The sequence below is a fragment of the Tiliqua scincoides genome, chromosome 1 (assembly GCF_035046505.1).
Source record: "Tiliqua scincoides isolate rTilSci1 chromosome 1, rTilSci1.hap2, whole genome shotgun sequence".
NCBI classification, from domain to species: domain Eukaryota; kingdom Metazoa; phylum Chordata; class Lepidosauria; order Squamata; family Scincidae; genus Tiliqua; species Tiliqua scincoides.
This window is the reverse complement of record NC_089821.1, coordinates 205,073,676-205,095,321: the sequence shown is the minus strand read 5'-3', so window position 1 is coordinate 205,095,321 and position 21,646 is coordinate 205,073,676. Positions and strand designations below refer to the sequence as shown.

At 40.2% G+C, this 21,646-nt stretch overlaps 1 protein-coding gene across 1 annotated transcript in view; it reads left to right on the top strand.

The window, feature by feature from the left end:
* The window catches only part of ARHGAP18 (Rho GTPase activating protein 18), a 75,795-nt gene extending 56,811 nt beyond the window's left edge, over window positions 1-18,984 (top strand). Inside the window, exons 9-15 of the mRNA XM_066611195.1 lie at window positions 1,908-2,067; window positions 3,825-3,907; window positions 4,991-5,197; window positions 6,304-6,468; window positions 11,029-11,153; window positions 13,874-13,935; window positions 14,648-18,984. Coding sequence (XP_066467292.1) covers window positions 1,908-2,067; window positions 3,825-3,907; window positions 4,991-5,197; window positions 6,304-6,468; window positions 11,029-11,153; window positions 13,874-13,935; window positions 14,648-14,739 — 894 coding nt within the window. The 3' untranslated portion in view covers window positions 14,740-18,984. The remainder of the gene's footprint in view (window positions 1-1,907; window positions 2,068-3,824; window positions 3,908-4,990; window positions 5,198-6,303; window positions 6,469-11,028; window positions 11,154-13,873; window positions 13,936-14,647) is intronic.
* Window positions 18,985-21,646: the final 2,662 nt, after the last annotated feature.

Genomic DNA, 21,646 nt, shown 5'->3' with positions numbered 1-21,646 from the left:
CATTCCATCAGTGTTGACTTTTTAATCTAGTTTCTGTTGCTGCTGCAAGATTGTTGTAAAAAGAAAGGTGAGGGCTCTTTCCTATTTTGAGAGAATTGTTTTCAGTTTGAATAGGCCCCCAGTGATGTCAGTATGTAGGTAAATCTGTCAGGTTATGTAGCATTGTGTGATCCTTGGTTGGCTGGGATCATTCTAAGGAGAGAAAAATCCTAAGTAGGAAGTAAATAGGACTGCTGGCAGTAGGCTGAAGAAACCATGGCAACAAATTTCCTAAAAATGATGAATATTCACATTTTGTGGTCGGCTTGCTTAATGAAAAAGAAATGTGTCAGCCACTCCTGAAAGTACTTCTTTCAAGCTAAAAAATTAAATGAGCAACTCTTAGCAATCGCTCTTTGTGTCTGTGCCACTCTAAGAACAACTAGGGGAGAAATGACTCACCCCAGCAGTGTCTTTTCTAGTGACTGTCTGCTGGTATTCTTTTGCATTGTGAGCCTTTTTGGGACAGGGAGCCATTAGTTTGTTTTTCTCTGTAAAATGCTTTGTGAACTTTTAGTTGAAAAGCGGTATATAATTACTGTATAATTGTATAATTGTACTGTATAATTACTAAAATAAAATAATAATAATAGTAATAATAAATGTGACTGTTTTGAAGGTGATACAAATCTCTATCTCTGTATATTTAGAGACATGTTAAATTTTATTCAGTTAATGAAATACTTCTAATGAAATAAGGCAGTCTGAGAAGAATTGCATGCTAAGGCCAGAGAAGTTGTACGTAGCCTAATGCGACTCAAGAACAATTGAATTTAAATGCATCTATCACATTAGACTGCAATACTGCATGCACTTATGGGGAAAGGGCAGCAATCTGATCCTCCCATGGGCCACCAGGTGGAGCAGCACCGAAATGGTTACCGCTGCATTCAGCGGCCCCATAGAGGTCGCCGGCGGTCTCCTTGGGGGAAGGGGATGTGCATTTCCTTTCCCCAAGTAAGGGTGCAGGCCCTGCAATGGTGTTACTCAAGTCTGCCCTGGCTATTTTCACAGTCTCAAGTACAGACTTGAGAACCTCCGTGTCTGTAACACGCTTTTTAACCTGATATGGAGGATAGGATCTTGCAGAGGAGACCTCTGCTTGTCCCACCCCCTCCTGCCTCGGCCCCCCCATTTCGCCACTCACCCCCAAACGCCTTCCCCCATCCCAAACAGCTGCACCACCAGCCTGTCCTTCTGATGTTGCCCCCAGCGCTGATTGGTGTTGGCCCAGTGCTGGTGCTCTCTCCTCCTGGATCCAGCACTCCCTGCCATAAAGCACATTTACAACACTTAGCACCAGGACTGGAGCTCAGCACCAGAGCTATGGGCCCATAAGATTAGGCCCTAAATCGCACTGAACTCAGTGGGATTTATTTCAGAACAGTCCTGCGCATGTGTACTCAGGACATTATTTGATGCTACTCAGAATGAATTGATAATCATTATCTACAACATCTGTTTACTTTCATTTTTATAGACATTGCAGTTAATTTAAAGTAGATTTCACAAACAATTTATACATGTTACTAGAAGCACCTTTGAGTGTCCCTTTGTGCAACTGAATGTTACTAAGAAGAGAAGGAAAGCATAAGACTGCAATTGTAAAGTCAAATGTATATTTTGGCCAAATGAAGGAAATGAAAATGTAAATATTTAGTGCATGAAAATGGGATGGCAATATAGGGGCACACACTATAAAAATATGATTAACACAAACTAATATAAATTGTATTTTGGTGTAGGTATTGAATGGTAAAGTTTAGCAGCTTTATTCTAAAAGTTTTCAAATTACAGCAGAAAATATGGTAAAATACAGAATATATAAAGCTTCCTGTGCTGGCTGTTTTCTCCTCACTGTCTTTCAGAGTCTTTGTCAAGAGCTAGAAGCAAAATTCTATGAAGGTACTTTCAACTGGGAACATGTCAAACAGCATGATGCAGCAAGTCTTCTAAAACTATTTATCCGAGAATTGCCTCAACCCCTGTTAACTGTGGAGTATCTCAAAGCCTTCCAGAATGTACAGAGTAAGCATAATTCTTTCTGACTCAAACTAAGGATGGCAACTGTGTAATATGCATGTTTAGCACATGCAGTATACATGACTTGATTCAACAGTTCAGGAAAATGGGTTTTCCCTCAGAGTTGAGGATGTGGAAAAATTAAACAGCTGTGTACCCTGGGGGGGGGTTTGGGGGAGCAGATACATTTGATCTATGCACATCTGTACACTCCTCTGCAAATAGTTCATCACCTTGCATGTTTCTGAAAATGTATTCATAACGTACCACTGTGGTGAGTAGAAGAAAGGGCTCGGAGAGCTATCACCGACACCACCTGCCATGCTTCTTAAAGATGAACTGTGCCCCTTCCCTCTCACAGGAGAGTCACCAACTACCATTGTGGGGAAGAGGAGGGGAAGGAGGAGGAAGAAGAAGAGAAGGAACCATGTTTAAATCAAGCGTGTGCTGTCCTGAGATGAGAAATTGGCATAAAATGGCTTAGATGGATAAAGGTTGCTTTTTACGCCCCAATCCCTATACTGTTTGGCAAATTGTTGTTGAACTGTTGGTTCATAAGATAGGATTTAACCCAGTTAACAGTGAAGAAGTGCAGCCAACAGAATGTAGGCTTATAACAATGCAGCCTATTGAAAACCACCTTATAACTAGTGGCAGTGTAAACTGTGCCGCCTGTACTTTCTAATTTAGCCATTTTCAACCACTGTGCCGTGGCTGCAGGAGTTTGGAGGAGGGTCATTTATTATTGGAGGATGTGAGCCCCCCCCCCAACAGCATGGTATGCCTTGTCAATTGCCAAAAAACAGATGGTTTTGCTATCTTGTCAGTATGCTGTGAGATGAAAAAGATTGAAAATCACTGCCATCATTTTATTATATAAGCTCCACTATTATGGCAAAATATACAGTAACTGGCTGATATTATAGGAAATGTTATATTGAGGAATTGAACAGCTCTGGAAGATGTAGAAGTGTGCAAAGTTTGGGGGAAAGCAAAGAGCATAAAGTATCTTTATTAGTTTTAAGACCAGGTGTCTTTGCTGCCACCCCCTTATTTAGTTTGCTACTTTTCTTTTTTGGTGAGTGGTTAATTTATGTGAACATCATCATAACCCGAAAAGCTGTATCTATTATATGTGAAGATTTCCTTGTCATAGCTCTAGTGGGCACGTACTGTGTTTCTAGTTTTAGAATTTCAAGTATGCATGTATTTTGCCTTGATGGCTAGGTTATGAATAACAATATTAAGGGAACATCTACTGAGAGGTTTTCAAACCTGCTGAACATTGATGATAACATTATTGGTGTTGGCTCTAACTGATAGTATACACATTCCATGGAGATTTGGAATTCCCATCCTGCATCCAGCGCCACAGATTATTTGCTGTGCACTGATACCAGACGTTTGCTCAGCAAAGAACATTGCACTTCAGTGAGTGTCATAAATGCCTTTCCTGTTCATATGCATAAATGGCAGTTTCAGCCAGGAAGGATTTCTCCTCTTTCTATGTTATGTTAAGAAACATTGCATTGAAACACAGCAGCAAAAAGTAATCAAGCCATTGTCTGAGAAATAATTAATCCTATATCAACTGAGTAATGAAAAGACATAGGAAGATAAAGTGGAATATATGTCAACTCTTATGTTTTGGAAACTTGTGTAGCATATTGATGGTATTGGTTCAGTATCACTAAGGAAATTTCATGTATATTAATATGTTTGAGGAAAATGCAAAAGCTGACATTTGCACATTTCACCGATAGAACTTCCAACTAAGAAGCATCAGCTGCAAGCCTTGAATCTTTTGGTCCTCCTTCTGCCAGAGGGAAATAGAGATACTCTAAAGGTTAGACTGTTTTTCTAAAGCTTCACTGCAAATGGTTATTGATGTATCATATCCAGGAGGAAATGTGTGTGTGTGAGAAACTAAGGGTTAAGAATCTAACTGAAGGCGCAATCCTAATCCCTTATGTCAGTGCTTTCCAGCACTGACCTAAGGGCAATGCAGCTCTGAGGTAAGGAAACAAACATTCCCTTACTTTGAGGAGGCCTCCTTGAGTGACAGCCAACTGCAGGATGCAGCACACGTTCCATTGGCATGGCTATGCCAGTGATGGAAAGCGCAGAGTAAAATTGCACTCTGAGTGGGTTAACAATCCTAACCCACTTTCCAGCACTGACAGAAGGCCAACACAGCTCCGAGGTAAGGGAAAAAACATTCCCTTGCTTTGAGGAGGTCTGCATGAATGCTCCTCCCAATTGCAGGATGAAGCACACGGCCCATTGGCACAGCTATCCAAGTGCTGCAAAGTTGGGTAGGATTTGGGCCTAAATTAAATTCACACTCATATAGTTGTTGCACTATGAACCCCTGGTACTCCCTCTCCTGTACTCTCTCCTTAAGTTTGGTTCCAGACTGTTATTCCCAATCACAAATACCTGACTGGAATCAGCTGAGTTTGATTTTTAGGAATGCTGGCTGGGGAAGAGCAGGTGAAGAAAAGTTTGAGTGCCTCTCCCTGTCCCACTGATTCTCTCCTATAAATCCCCACGCTACTGCTTTACTTTTAACAAACAACATTTGGCCTTCCTAGATATAAAATAGCCACTGAAGAAAGCTCCAACAAGAGTTAAAATATTAATATAGGAAACCCTGAGAATTTGACAGGTGCCTGCTCTAGTCAACCATGTGGTCTCTTGGCCACATTAGCGAAGTTACCTGTGATTTTACTAAAAGTAAATGCAAGCTGAGTTTGATTTTTGGGATAAAGTACTTGTCCAGTTTAAACACAGAAGATAGAAGTGGAACATATTGTACACACATTTCTCAATAATAATCTTGCAAGTACTCTATTTGAACATGGTGTTTCTACACTGTCTTGTATGTTTTTTGCCCACAACTACTCATTTAATAGTGTTCTTATTTCAGGCACTACTTGAATTTCTTCAGAGGGTAATTGATCATCGGGATAAAAACAAAATGACCCTAAAGAATGTTGCCATGGTTATGGCTCCCAATCTGTTCATGTTTCATGGTTTGGGCTCCAAGTCTACTGAACAAAGCGAGTTTGTTATGGCAGCCGGGACAGCAAATATCATGCTCTTTTTAATTAAATACCAAAATCTTTTATGGACTGTAAGTTTTTGTATTACTTTTGTTTAACTTATTTCTCATAAAAAGACAGGGTAGTTATCTAAGTCATGATTAAGTCCCATCGAAATTAATGGGACTTATGTTAGTTATGACTAATTTTGAGCAGTTTTTTAATTGGTGTATTATTGTGCTTTGGTACTATTGGTGGCCACAAAAGTTTTTCCGTATGTTATAAAAACAATTGAAAGCTTGATTTCATCCTTCTGAGCCCCTATTCACACTTTCAGATGGCAGCAAGTTATTCATGTGGAACTGCACACTGAGTGACAATGATTCACAATTGTGTTCCTTCTTTTTTTTGATAGTGGTAGTCTGAAAAAAATTAGTGTCAGGCAGTCAGCCACACCAGTATGACCTGCCACATGGAATAAGTTCTAAATGGTTACATTTCATGCCACATTTCTATTGTCTTATATCTAATGACACTGAGTTAAGGTGGGCATGTTTTCCAGTGGTTCCCAACCTTTAGGAGCCCGCGGACCAATGAGGCAAACATTGGAATCGTCCTGGACCACATGCAACCCCCTCTATCCCCACCACATGCACTAAAAATACAATTCAATTTGATAGTCCATGGGGAGTGTTCAGCAAGATACTGGAAATGCCAGCTGCAGGGGGGGAGGGGAGTCCATTGTTCGCCCTCTCCAGTGGTCCATGGGGAAGCATCTCGCTGAGTGTCTCCAAACTACCAGAAAGGGTGGAGAATGGACCATCCCACAGCTGGCACTTCAGCAAGCTCTGGACCACCAGTGAGGGTGAAGAACAGACTACCTACAACCACAGCCAACACTTCCTTGGTCTGTGAGGGAGTGGTCACTTGGGGAGACACTGAAATCAAAGGTGATCATCTTTTTTTTTTTTCCTGAGACCTTGGGGACTACTTCTCAGGGTCTCATGGACCACAGGTTGGAAACCACTGTTTTAGACAGATTCAATAAGATTATTTCATTATTATCAGTTATATATTTTGGCATTTGACATTTTCATTTGATAACTTTGTCAGTTGAAGGGTTCAAGCCGGTGTTTTATTATACTACTTCATGGACGTGATACTAATGCCACTAACACAATATGTTATGTTTACTTAGATTCCCACATTTCTTGTGAACCAAGTAAGAAAGCAAAATGCTGAAAGTCAAAGAAAGGAGAAAAAGGATAAAGCTGTGAAGAAATTGCTGAAAAAAATGGCTTATGACCGAGAAAAACATGAGAAGCAAGACAAAAACATTTCTGATATAAAAAATGTCAATGATGTAAGCCAGCACTAACTATTGATTGATAAAAATTATATAGATTCTTCCATTAAATCATGGGATGGATCCTAAAGAGTATTTTCCCTAGAAGGACCCTTCCTTCCCTCTGGAGCAAGGAGTTTCCTGTGGGACAAGGACTGTTTTAAGATCCACTCCCATGCATTTCAATATATATTCATTCCATTAGAGCAAGCACTAGACATTGTATTAGGCTTTAAAATTGTATTATATAAATGTGACCATATTATGTTTGGTATAGTACAAATTACAAATACAAATGTTTGGTATAATACAAATTGGAGGGCACCAGAATGAGGTCTCTTGTTATCGGGTGTGCTCCCTGGGGCATTTGGTGGGCCGCTGTGAGATACAGGAAACTGGACCAGATGGGCCTATGTCCTGATCCAGTGGGGCTGTTCTTATGTTCTTAAATGTGGCACAGAATGACATTACATCAAATGTTTGGCTTCAATGTGTTCTGAATGCAGTTCTTTAAATTAGTGTAACAGGGCCCATCCGCTTAAAATCATATTCACAATCTCAATGAATTTAGAGACATCTTGTGGAGGGATGTAAAATTACACTGGCCTAAAAAAATTCTTTGTTATCCACTGGCATCTTGGGGCCAAAGTAGAAGTAACAGTGGTGTTTACTTATTTGCCGCATTTGTTGGAATTGGAATCATTGCAGTGTGGAGAGTAAGTTAAATCTTTTTGTGTTGCAGTCTTGACTGCCAAAAACAAACAAACAAAAAAACCACCAAAAATCCTGAGCCTTGAAAGCTGATGTTCATCCCAGAACGTAAACTATGTTGGCACCAGAGGCAATATTTGCCCTGAGAGACACTAACTTCAAGAAGTGATTTTCATTATGGTGGGGAGAAAGGGTTTAAATACAGAACGTGTACAACTCTGTTGATACCATGTTCCTAAATGAGGTTAAGGTCCTTGCAGCCTCCCCCCCTTTTTTAGTGAGACAGGATAACAAGGATGCATTTAGTGTTCGATTTAGTACTTTCCTGAGTTACATTAGTCCAAGACACCATGTACTAGTAGTAGTGTTTTCTGGAACCAAGAAAAAGTATGTAGGGTAATTTGATGCAACAGGAGATTGATATCCTTTGCCTTACAACAGGAGATTTATCTCCTTTGCCTTAAAACAACAATGTAGATGTTAACAGCACTACTAACAGCTGAGCAGTTGTATTTCAAGGTAAAAGAGTTTTGAGGGAAACTTCTAACTAGAATATAAGTCTCTGGAACTCTAATGCTACACAGGGATGTCATATAATCAATCCATCATATTGTCACCTATGAATTAGATGCAGAGGAAAACATTTTCCACCCTTTTTTGGTAAAAAAAAATAAAACGGGTATCTGCTGTCATACTATTGTTCCATCACCCCATAATATTTAAAAGTGTCTTTGACTTCATGAAGATGAATGATGAGTTAACGTAAGAGGCACTTTGTCAATTGATTTTATTATCTGGTTTAATTTTAGGAATAGTATATAAAATAGGAAAACAATATTTCAACCAATATATTCTTGTTGTACAACAAATAACACAGAGAAACTCTATTTAATTCTAACATATTTAAACAATTTAAACTAAAGGTTGGTTGATTGCAACTTACACATATTGTTGTTTGCACCTATAATGTGTCTAGTGTCTTGGTAAATTATCCAACAAAACAAGAAACTAAATAACTCCTGTGGGGTTAGATACAGCAGGTCATTTTAGTTTTTGACTTCCCTGCTCTTGGTAGTCAGGCGGGCTTCACATAAACCTTGGCTTTGAGCCAACTCAGTCAGCTGAAAAAGACAAAGGACAAAATAAACGACAGGGCAACACAACTGGCATCTTCAGAATAGTGTAGCATCACAGAAGGATCAGAAAAGAGATGGAGAGGTCCAGAAAAGTAGAGGGTCAAAAAGGGGGGAGGACCAGGGATTTTCACCACAACAGTATAAGTGATAAAAAACATGGTGTCTGTGTTAATTAGCATGTGATGGGAAAACAATATTTTACCATTATAAGCCTCAGTCATAAAATCTGAACCTTCCATTCATTGTTCCTCAAATCTGATACAAAATAACTAGGTAACAGTCTACACCACCGCTCCAAATTCAGTGCAAATCTGGTGAAATTAAAATGAAGGGTGCTTGTGGAGAGTTTGCAACTTCTAAATTAAAATATTACTATCTTCCCACTATTTCAGTGTTCCTTTTAAGTGTGTTCAAAAGTTCAGATTTGTTTAGGGATATTTCTCCAGAAGCTTAGGGAACCCTCAAGCAGCTTTTGGGGGGCTGCTAAAAGTGTGGGAGAAACCAGTAAATCCTCACATACCTGAGCAGTTTCCTCATCTCCTTAGAGCTGAAACTGTTGATGGATTGGTTGGATTAAGAGTTAAAACCTTTTTAATCAATTAAAAAACACTGCAGACTGAGCAATGTATTTTTTAAAAAAATTATTTTTAATTATTTGAAAAATTATCTAACTTTTGGAGTTCTCCTTCCAAAAGAGGAGAATCTGCCATTGATGAAGGGGAACCTTTGGATTCATTCCAATAAAGACGTATTAAAACTTTAGATGACACTAAAGACATTACCCTTTCACACTCATGCAGTACAGACTATCACTTCTAAGATGGTGCTTGCTCTAACACACACACACACACACACACACACACACACACACACACACCTGCAAACAAATGAACTATGTACAAAAGTGTATTGTTTTTAGTTATGTAGATTTTAGTTGGTTAATCCATGTAAAGTTCATTTGAACAACGAAGGGTGCAATCCTACGTTACGCTGGTACAGCCAGGCTGCAGTGGCCTGCACCATATTCTATGGAAGTCATCTTGGGGCCAGGAGGTATTTTTCCCTTACCCTTGTAACACCCCAGCCTGCCTTATGAGGCTACTCAGATCTGCACCAGCTATTTAGGTGGCACAGATTCTAGCAGGCTGTGTAGGGCTCCAAGACCTGGGAGTTAGGATACAGTGTGTGCTGCCGCCAATCCAACCCCCATTCCAGGCCCGATCCTCCCCCAACTCTCAAGTTGGAAGGAATGTGCCTTAACAGTGCTTTGGATTGGGCTGCCTGACTACAGTCCTGTCCACATCTTCCTGGAAGTAAGTCCCATTGAATGCAATGGAGATTAAATCAGGGGTGCCCAAACCCCAGCCGTGGGGCCACTTGCGGCCCATGAGGACTTCCAGTGTGGCCCTCAGGGAGACCCTCGTCTCCAATGAGCCTCTGGCCCTCCGGAAAATTGCTGGAGCCCACACTGGCCCGCCGCAACGGCTCTCAGCGTGATGGCCAACTGTTTGACTGCTTGCGTGAGCTGTGGAATGAGGGCACCCTCCACTGCTTGATGTTTCACATCTGCGATGCAGCAGGAGTGAAGGAAAGGCCAGCCTTGCTTTGTTCAAGGCCTTTTATAGGCCCTGAGCTATTGCAAGATCTTCATTCATTCATATAAGTTCTACCTCTAGTATATTAATTTATGTAAATTTATTCAAATTTTAAATTAAATTCATTCTTTTTCCCCCCGGCACCCAACACAGTGTCAGAGAGATGATGTGGCCCTCCTGCCAAAAACTTTGGGCACCCTTGCTCTAAATAGACATGCATAGGATTGTGCTGTAAGATTTCTTTGAATGACAGCCCTAGTAATAACAAAAATATTTTTGTTGTACTTTTTTTTTTTTTTTTTTTTTTACACAAATGGGTTAATTAAAAAACAAAAAAGTCTGTTATGGCCACCATCATTGGTTTTATATAGTACTGGCTTTTTTAGGACTATGTTTTGCTCTGTTCTATTATTAAATCTAGCATGGTGAGGTTGGTTAGTGCTGATGCAGAAAACCTATAAAGGTTATCCTAAAGATTATAACTAATAAGTTACGGTTTTGTAAAATGTCATATAGCGTGTATTGTATTTTAAATGGATAGGCTTCTCTATCTTGTAAAAAATAATTTCCTTTATAATTTGATGCGAGATATCTCATGGAATTTTGAGAGAAAGCACACTTATTTGCATTTTGCAACCAAGAGTAATATAAAAGGTCTATTAGTCTGTAGTATATCTGAAAGGAAAAATCGCATTTGGATAGAAAATTAAACATTAAACTGATCCAGAAATGCTGTTACGATAGATTAAGCACAATTGTAAAAAAAAAAAAATCAAGTTTTTGTTCTTTCTCAATGCTGAACAGAATCCTATTCATGTGTAAATGTAGTATTTCAGATGTGCCATCCCATAATGTGGTGGAACTCTATCTCAACGTGCTGGTTATAATGTATCGTAGTTATTTTTGTGAATACATATCCTGCAATGTGTTGCATCCTTGTGAAAAAGATAAGAGCCTGTAAGCACTTGGTAAACTGTATAATGGGTATTGGTGGCTGTGCTCTGAGTAGAACAATATGCTTAACTTAAGTATTCCGAATGTGATCTGTCCAAACTAATTATTCTGCACTGTGTTTTGAGAAGCTTCTTAAAGCCAGCTGCAAGCTGCTGTGTTCCAATTTCATTATTACTTTGCAGGCTGATGTTCCTCAGGGAGTAATACGGGTGCAAGCGCCTCATCTTTCCAAAGTTTCCATGGCAATCCAGCTGACAGAAGAACTAAAGGCTAGTGATGTAGTTGCCAGGTTTCTCAGCCAAAAAAGGTACAAACCTCTCTCACTCTTTGTTTCTCAAACACTTCATTTTTTAAGTGGCTGTTTCAATGTATTTTGCAGCAATTAAAAATAACCAGCTCAACTCAAGAGATCATTGGCTTTCTAATTGTTAACTACATCTGCCATTAAGACAAAAGTGCATCACGTAAACTTATTTTTACTAATGACCATTCCTGGCTGAGACACAGTTAGGAATTAATTCCTTACTTGTCGCCTGGTTGAGGAATTCCATCTGTGAAGCTTAGTTGCTTTCATATACAGATTTTGTGCAGATGGTAATGGTGACATTGATGGAAAAAGGACATGGTGGGAAACAAGAAAGAAGATGGAAGACATTTTTCTTGTGCATATAAACATGAAAAAGATGCACTTTCTAGTCTGAGATGCACTTCTAGGTTCTGAGCTGTCTGTGACAGATCAGGAGAGAGATCTTGGGGTGGTGGTGGACAAGTCAATGAAAGTGTCGACCCAATGTGTGGCAGCAGTGAAGAAAGCCAATTCTATGCTTGGGATCATTAGAAAAGGCATTGAGAACAAAATGGCTAATATAATACCGTTGTACAAATCAATGGTAAGGCCACACCTGGAATATTGTGTCCAGTTCTGGTCACCACATCTCAAACAGGACATAGTGGAAATGGGAAAGGTGCAAAAGAGAGCAACTAAAATTATTACTGGGCTGGGGCACCTTCCTTATGAGGAAAGGCTACGGCGTTTGGGCCTCTTCAGTCTAGAAAAGAGACGCCTGAGGGGGGACATGATTGAGACATACAAAATTATGCATGGGAAGGATAGAGTGGATAGGGAGATGCTCTTTACACTCTCACAAAACACCAGAACCAGGGGACATCCACTAAAATTGAGTGTTGGGAGAGTTAGGACAGACAAAAGAATAGCAAACACTCCCTGGTTTTTTTTAAAGCAATCCCCTCTGTTACTACTGCACCTGCCCGTGTGTGTGTGTGTGTGAGAGAGAGAGAGAGAGAGAGAAAGAGAGCGCTCCACCTTGCTGCACGTGTTCTGGCTACAGAGGTCCCCCTCTGTCCCCTCTTCAGCCTCTTTGCTGGCTCAGGGGCTCCAGGAGTCTTACTGTTCCTGAACTTCTTCCATGGCTCCAGGGCTATTTCCCTGCCTGTTTGAGGCGGAGCCTTTTTGCAGTGTTTTGAGCTGCCTTGAAATGGAGCAAGACACTAGCTCAGGGCAAAGGAGGCAAAGATGTGTTCAACTTTGAATTCTCCCCACCCAATTCTTGCTGAGATAAAAAATCCATGGAGGTTGCACCTATAATTTATTTTTGACAAATATTTCATTTGCTACCTGGTCTAAAGTGGCATGGAGCCAAAGATCTTGCGTGAGACAAAAATGCTTGAAGGAGAAGGGGTCCTGCTGATCTTTTCCAACTTGCAGTAGTCCACAGAAGCTGCTCTTGAGGATCCTCTAGACTTCTGGAGCTAGTTCTTGGGGAGGGAACTGGAGCACACACGCACAAGCAGAACAGCAATTTGCTCCTTTAGTAGGATTTTGGTTACAGCATGGGAGTGTTTCATCACAGTGCAAGCTCAGGTCAGTATCATGCATGTACAGCCTGCCATGTCTTAGAATTGCTTCACATCCCAAAATGGAATCCTGCAAAGATTCATAGAGACCTCTCATGTGTTTGATAAATTACTGCCCACTTATTTAATTCTTTAGAAGTTGAAGATATAGATGTCTTCTCTCCATTCATTCCAAGAATCATGTCATTCAACTTTGAAATGAGCTAGTTAGTGACAATTCTTCCCTTCAATGTCATTGAGTGTAAAATGCTTGTGCAACTTTCATGGGCACCTAGACAATGTGGCATCTTTAGTTCTAAGCAGAAGTTCCCTCAGCTGTGCTTAAACAAATTCTGGTAGTTGAAAAGGTTTGTGTTTGTACTTCAAAGCTAAACACTTTCCTTCTATTGCACATTTAGCTGTTAAAGAAAGGAGGCAAACACTTCTGTCAGTCATGTCCCTGTGCTGGTGTCCTTGGTTTACGTAATTTTTTCCCCATAATTTAAAGATGTTGCTCCTTTCCAGAAGTTGAACATGTTTGTTGTTGTGGCGTTCACCTCTATATTGTAAGAGCAGCAGTGAATGTATCTTCTGCAGCAAAATCTCCCCATTCCCCAGTTCCACTTTATGTATGTTCTTATGATCTCAGTGCTGAAGGCAGGATTAGAGCTAAAGAAAGCATAGGCTCTGCAGGTGAAGGCGTTCTCAAGCGTCCTCTTCTCCCCCCCCCCCCCACAATTATCTGTGCAAGTCATAAAAGTAATGATTGTGATGTATACCACACTGCTAGAAGTATGAAATGGAGCATTAACATTTAATTGTTGGCATCAGAGTTAAAGAAATGTAAAGCAGTCAAATGGTGGAAATCATATGACCCAATATAATGATGGACAGAAAGATTACACTTCATGAATATTGAAAATCCTTCCAATAATTTTGCTTCCATGTAATTCATTGGTAGTGTATGGCTCCTCTTTTTCCCTTACCGTAGAAGTATGATATGTTTCTATTTATTTCAGTCAGTTAACAGATGGGAATGATAGAAATGGGAAGATAATTTTAGTATACTGGCAATTTCCTGAGTTGGGGAGCATTTCCTAAGCACATCTAGTGGCTTTTGATTTCAAATGACTTGGTACTGTGCCTAATCATTTTGTTACATATTTTTTACAGTGGAACTGTCCAAGTTGTGAAGAAAGATGAGGTGTTTTTATATGAAATTGGAGGAAATATTGGTAAGTTCATTTACTCTCTAGGCCTGATACTGATTTGTACTTTGAAGGACATGGTATAGTTTGAATTGCCTTGGATATGCACATGGGGAATATGCACATTAAAGTGCCTCCATGTTAGAATTTTCCTGCATGTGGAAAGCTAGCATAAATTATGCATGGGAAGGATAGAGTGGATAGAGAGATGCTCCTTACACTCTCACATAACACCAGAACCAGGAGACATCCACTGAAACTGAGTGTTGGGAGAGTTAGGACAGACAAAAGAAAATATTTCTTTACTCAGCGTGTGGTTGGTCTGTGGAACAGTATGTGGTGACAGCATCTGGCCTGGATACCTTTAAAAAGGGAATTGGACCAATTTCTGGAGGAAAAATGAATTATGAGTTACAAGCCATGATGTGTATGTGCAACCTCCTGATTTTAGAAATGGGCTATGTCAGAATGCTAGATGAAAGGGAGGGTGCTAGGATGCAGGTCTCTTGTTATCTGGTGTGCTCCCTGGGGCATTTGGTGGGTCGTTGTGAGATACAGGAAGCTGCACTAGATAGGCCTATGGCCTGATCCAATGGTGCTGTTCTTATGTTCTTACATCAAACACTAGGCTAAGTTAGAAGCTTTCCCTCCCATGTGCAAATTTTGCATTTGTAGCATAGCAAATTAAATCTGTTACAATGTGTAGTTTTCTGTAGTAATAAATGTATTTTCCTAACAGGTGAACGCTGCCTTGACGATAATACTTACATGAAGGATTTGTATCTGCTAAACCCAAATGCTGAATGGGTTATAAAATCTAAGAACTGCTAAACTGCTGAACCTACAAAGAAAGATGACTGATGAATTGATTTTTGTAATAATGTTCAGATACATCAAAACTGAAGGATGGTGTAGACTTTAATACTTTAAATACATTGTACTGTTAAAAGGGTATTGTCAATGCTACAGTTTGCTTGTGGGGAGTAACCCTCCCTATCCCTCAGGTTAATGGTTGTTTCCACAACAAAATTGGCAGGGCAGGTAGTCTTGTGATATTGCTAACTTTGTTGTTTAGGGACAATATATGCAGTGTGTGTTATGGGAGCCATTGTGCCTTTGGTATGGTCCCACTTAATTATTTTACTTTTCAGGGTTTTTTATTGGGTCTTAATTTTTCAATAGGTGGCCAGAGTTTTCCTAAGCAAAAAAACCAACAATAAACTTTATAGGAAGCAATAACTCAAAAGCCAATGTACTATAAACGGTGCTTGTATTTCATATGTAAATAGGCATATATAGTTCAACATAAGCCTTTGCATGCTTGCTACTGGTGCATGCAGGCAGGCGCGTGCAGGTTCAAGTCTCTCATGTTCTTTACAGTTGTGGAGAATATGTCTGACGGTCATCAGGAACATGTTTATCTGAGAAGTCTAATTCAGTGTGGTCCACCCGCATAGCTGCAGTTACCTGGAAGTAATTCCCATGTGCATGATGACTGAAAAATGTGTTGCTGCAATTGTCAAAAGCACTGCAAGAAACAAAAGTGTCTTTCCCCCTCCTCTGTATACCAGATTAACAGCCCAATCTTGAGCTGCCCAGTGCGTGGGGTTGCAGCGGCGCCAAAAATGGCTGCCGCCACATCCTACACACTCCAGGCAGCTGCTGGCAGCTCCTTGGGAGAGGGGGACTTTCGTCCCCTTCCCCCGGGCAAAGCAAGTAGCCCTACAATGGGGCTACTTGATTCACCGCCAATCGAAAGGTCGACAATGAATCAAGAGCCTCCGTGTGGGTCGGTGGTCCACCAGTCCCACCTCCCTCTCTCCCCCAGAACGCCTCCTCCCTGCCCTCTCCCCACCCTCCGCCTGCCTCCCCCCTCCCCCCACCTCCCCCCATGCCCCCACTTACCTCTCCGCCACACAGCAGTCCATGTGACCAGTGGCAGAGTTCTGGTGTTTGCTGGTGGTTACGTTTGCAACAGTGCATACCAGCTGTAAGCCGGTACTCACTGATCAGGATTGGGCCCTAAGACTGCTAATCCTATACAAGCACCTAGGAGTAAGTACCATTCAGTGAATTCAGTGGGACTTACTTCTGAGTAGACATGCCTAGGATTGTGCTGTCAATCTGTTAAATACGTTTTTTCTGGATAGCACCCTTTTCAATTCTTGATGAGGTACCATTTACAATCATGCTAAGTAAAGAAAGTAAACATTGAGATTAAGGGCTGCATCATATAATTATGCATCCACTCTCCCCCACAAACTTACATGTAGGAAAAAAAGTGGCATGTAGATCATCCTGGGAGATAGAAGCACTACAGATGATACTTGTGGAATACTCTCACTGGGCAATCCACTAATGTAGGACAAGTATATGTGAAGTGTCTGAAATTTGGTCTTAGTTTTGTGGCTGGTCATCTAAATGAACTGATTCTGTCAGTATAGTAAAAAAAAAATTTTCTCCATCTTGAACGTATCCAAAAATAGCATTGTCAGTGTGATGTGGTCTAAAGACAGTGATATCTAAAGAAATGATGTTGGTCCACACTAAATATGTACAATGCACCATTGAGCATGCTAGGTCACTGTTGCTTATGCATTCGGTGCACGTTACTTTGAATGTCACAGGACCAAACTTACTGCATTTTCTGATGGCTCTGATGTTGTTCAAGCATAATTTTTGATGCCCACCTTGTTGTTCATATAATCTTTTTTTTGAGATAAACATGCCAGTGGGAATGTGTTAAATCTGTTTTCTTCTCACAATTGCACCAGAAAACCGAGTACTACCTGTGTATTCTAATGCGTGTGGGAAGGGGATCTAAAAATTTCCACAACTAGAAGTTAGTTTTTCAGTGGCGATGCCTCTGAGAGAACATCATTACCGTGCAATTTGAGCAATGCGGTCAAACTCTGACATTTTATGTAAAATAATAGATTTCATTTTTCTGTAAGGGCTGGAGTTAGATGAATTGTTTAGAGATGAGTGCTACTCTATGGATACAGTTCACAGCAAATGAACATAAGGGACTATATACCCCTGTATACAAATATCTGAATTTTTCTTTTTAAAACAAAACCAAAAGAATTTTAAGTTTGTAGAAATATAACCAAACCAACAAACTTCAGTTTTCTGGTAATTTTGTAACTTAGGCAAACTGTGGGTAGAAATGTGTTGTTCTTAGGATGCATCTTGTCATCATTCTAAGGCAGGGGTGTCCAAAGTTTTTGGCAGGAAGGCTACATCATTTCCCTGAGACTGTGTTGGGGGGCGGGGGAAAAAAGAATTAATTTACATTTAAAATTTGAATAAATTTACAATGGATATATTAAAGATGAACTTATATGAATGAATGAAGGTCTTGCAATAGCTCAAGACCTATAAAAGGCCTTGCACAAAGCAAGGCAGGCCTTTCCTTTGCTGCTGCTACTGCATCACAGATGTGAAACAGCAAGCAGTGGAGGGAGCCCTCATCCCACAGCTCATGCGAGAGGTCAAACAGTTGCCCTCATGCTGAGAGCAGTTGCATTGGGCCAGTGCGGGCTCCAACAAATATCCGGAGTGCCAGAGGCTCATTGGAGACTGGGAACACCCTGAAGGCAGCACTGACAGTCTTTGAGGGCCACAAGTGGCCCCAGGACCGGGGTTTGGGCACCCCTGTTCTTAGGCAATATACTATCAGTCCTTAGTAATAGTTGTTACTAAAGTGGTTGAGATTTTTCTGACTCTATGTTGAACTGGCAGACAGGCATGAGCTTCTACAGGTGGCTTTTGGCCATTGAAGAGTTCCACAGACCTGATCCCCAGGCGTGAACGTTCTCCTCGTTTCCTTCCAGAAAATGGTAAAGGCTGCCTCCCAGTGATTAAAAAGTGTTACCTTAATGCATTATGAATGATGAGTATGAAAAAGAGTTGTTGCCGCTGGTTCGGTAGGTGTCTGAGAATCAATGGCTGCCACTGCAGGGTGATAAAGAAGGGAGAGGAAAGCACGTCTTTACCAGTCACTGTTGGGTGCAGTGAGCTGTGGGTGTCATCTCTTTAAGCACCCTGAAAGTGTGTGGCTGCTGACTGACTAGTGGCCCCAGCTTCAGTGAGATCTGCAAGCCTGACAGGAACTGCAGGAGAGAAGGCAGGGAACTTCTTTCCAACCCTCTTTCCGGAGGAATTCTTCCCAACTAATCACTCCTACCTGTTTGCAGAGTGCTGACTGGGCTGTATCCCCTGCCACCACCCAGTGCTTCCCACCTTAAGGGCAAGCTTTCCCTTCCTGTTGGGCACTGCTGACAAAGAGGAAAGCCATGATTCATATATCATGAAGTCCCAAGCTCAAAAATCATAAATTAAGAAAACAGCTAGTATATATTTATATCCAGGACCTAATACATGCAAAGATAGCATAGGTGTATAATATAGTAATATCTATGTATAATATCTAAAATATCTAATAGTTCTAAAACCATATTGAATTGTAAAGGAAATTCTAGGAATTTGAATTGGAAACAATTACTGTACTGCTGTAGTGGTCATTTGAAAATTGTTAATAGTCTGTAGATCTAATTTTTTTAAATAATGTCATTTGCTGGGTTAGTGCCATTATCTTTTTATTACTATTTTGAAAGCTCTTTTATAATTAAGTAAATTTTCATAATACTGGTCTCATCTGAATTATTAAATGTGTAGATGAAATATACCCAAAAGTTATACTGACTAGTTGTTGAATCAACTGCCGTTTCCTTGTTTGTTCCTGAACTTGTGTAGATTTGTATATAACATGAAATGTTTCAGATGCAAAGTTGTTTATTTGAGTTTTTCTTTTACTCTTTTGTGTGCTGTCACAATCATTGTCAAGAAGGAACCAATCCAGACACTTCTCTGGTGTAAACCTAATACAAATACCTGAGCTCATTTATAGTATCCCGCTGACCATCCTGGTCGTGAGACTGTCTGGGTGGATAAAATTAATATAAAGTTCTAACTATTCCACTTGACCATTCTTCTCATGGTGTGCTTGTGGCTATTATTTTAATTTGTGCCCCTTTAAACATTTTGCTTTTAACCCATTTCTGCCCAGCCCACAGGGGTACACATTAGATCCCTGTTGTGTATATGCAACGTAGGGCAGACATGGCTATAGGATTTTGTATCTGGAATTAAAACCTTGAAACACCAGGACCTGGACCAGAAATATTTTTATTTTCTTGAACACTCAACTTGACATAGAGTTTTATGTAATTTTGAAGCTTGCGTCTGTGAGTTTAACACAACTTGGTCCACTTGAAAGAAAGTGTGCTGCTTGCTCAGTATTCCTTGTTCTCTTGGCTAAAGAAAATTATGCTGCTATAATTTCAAAATGTATTCTTTTGCACTTTGCACGCTTCAAGTTTTGGTTCTGCTTTTTGTCTTTAAACTAGTTATTAATATACAAGTTATTAATTTTTCCCATGTTATGGATTGTCTTATGGCTGTGAAAATGTGAAACTGCTACCTGGTGTTCGTTTAGCCATGCATATGTTATCATTCATTGTCTCATTGGGGAAGAAAGTTCCTGTGAGTTGTAAAAGCTTCAAGGTATCAATCTTTATTTTCACATCTAAATAATGTTGTGTTGGTATAAAAAAAATCTCGGTATGCAGCGCCAGATATTGAAATGTTTCGTTTCTAATTTGCTTTTGGTTTTCCATCTGCTTATATATTTTTGCTCTTAATATGTGTTTGCACTTTGTCGGCTGAACGTGTAAGATTTTATACACAGTCTCCATAGGTGGCAGCATTGCTCTACAGCTAAACTGGAAAGGTTAAAAAGCAAATAATCAGCAATGTGAAATGGTGAAATCTTCTTACAAAATGCCTAGAAAATCTTGGCATTTATTGCTAAAGTGGCTATCCATCAATACTGCCTGAATGTAGGAGACAACTATATTGAAGACAAAAGATCTTAAAATCTAGTTGCTACATGTTCCTTAAACATAAAATATAGGAGGCTTGGATCAAAATGCTACAAATTGATAAGAAGTGGCTGCTTGATGAAAGTTTTAATCTTCTTTTAGCAATGCTGTCATCTACATCTCCTCTCCAGAAGGTCTACTTAACTGTTGAAGACTTGCCTTTCAACCTGTCATGAAAAGTCAGGAGCATCATTCATTTTGTCTAATGACCTGTTAGCTACACAGTGCTAACACTGTGGTGCTCCATTAGCTATTAGCATGCATTCTCTTGCATGAAAAACAGAGTAAGGGTGCAGCCCTAACCTCTTATGTCAGTGCTTCCCAGCCAATGGGACATGGGCTGCATCCTGCAGTTGGGTGTCACTCATGGAGGCCTCCTCAAAGTCAGGGAATGTTTGTTCCCTTACCTCAGAGCTGCATTGCCCTTATGTCAGTGCTGGAAAGCACTGACATAAGGGGTTAGGATTGTGTCCTTAATGTTTAAAAAGCAAGCTTTTTCTGAAGTAGTCACTGAATGCTGTGCTTAATGTTGTGTAGTCACATTGGGTAAACTTAACAGTCTGGTGATAACATTATACAAAAAAGCTTTGCTCTGCTCTCAAACATAGGAAAAAGCAAGATAATGATAAAAGTCCGTTTGGATTTGATATGATTAAAAAAATTAGATTATTTCATTGAAGCAGGAGAAGAAGGCACCTGTCACTGAAACTCTACAAAATCACCTCAAATGCCTGATCAAGGCTTGTTAAATTGGAGTTAGAGCAGTGGTTCCCAATATGAAACCAACCAGGGGAGTCACAGAATCCTCGTGAAAAACCTGCCACCCTATACAATTTATAGGATTGTAACCCTAATGGGAGCCGCAGCCATTGACCTAGTAAGACAAGGGAGCCACCAGCTGAAAAAGTATGGCAACTACTGCCTTAGAGTTGACATAGGAGGGATTGTTGCTGATTGCTTGGGTTGTATTGGAATATTGCCTCTACTGTTAACAGATTTTGAAACATCACAACAATGCATTTCCCAGCAGCATCAGTTATTCAAAGAAATATAACACCAATGCCTCTGTCACACCACTCTCGTTTAGAAATGGTTTGTCTCTGGGGTTAGATTGTTCTGTTAATGCGATGCTTAGATATTCTAACAACTTATCATTTACTTTACTCCCATCATTTATTTTAGCCTAGCAAACACAGACATGTGGCACATACCATTTCAAGCTTGAGAGATTTTTAAAATGTGCAACTTCACATGTGCTATAGACTTTTCAGAAAACCCATAACACCTAATTGGGTTTGAATGTTCTGATAACATGCTGCCTGTCGGTCTCTCATCAGTGGCTTGCACTAATGGATCAGGCCTGCCACCCAGGAGTCATTAAGCTAATCCCTGTAGTGCACAATGACATGGCTGCAATATGCACTGTGGAAATAAGAGGCATCGTTGCCTCCTCCAAGAATCTGGTGACTCAAGCAAAATAACAGAGAGGGAAAGACCTTGATAAGCCAGCCTACTCTTTTCTTCCTACCATACAGATGACATCCTGATGGGCAGTTTGCTAGTGTAGTGATAAAATAGAGTGCCTATGAGTGCAGAGGGCATTATCCTCCCTAAGAAATCATCTCTCTAAACAGCTGGGGCTGGCACATTAGGTCAAAAGCAATGGTTTCCAGGAAGATCTGAAAACTATCTCCTATCTTCTGATGGTACTTGTATTAACCAAAACAAGGGCACAATGTGCTGCACAGAAGGTAAGCAGCAACCATACTTAAATAAGCAAAATGGTAAGAGTA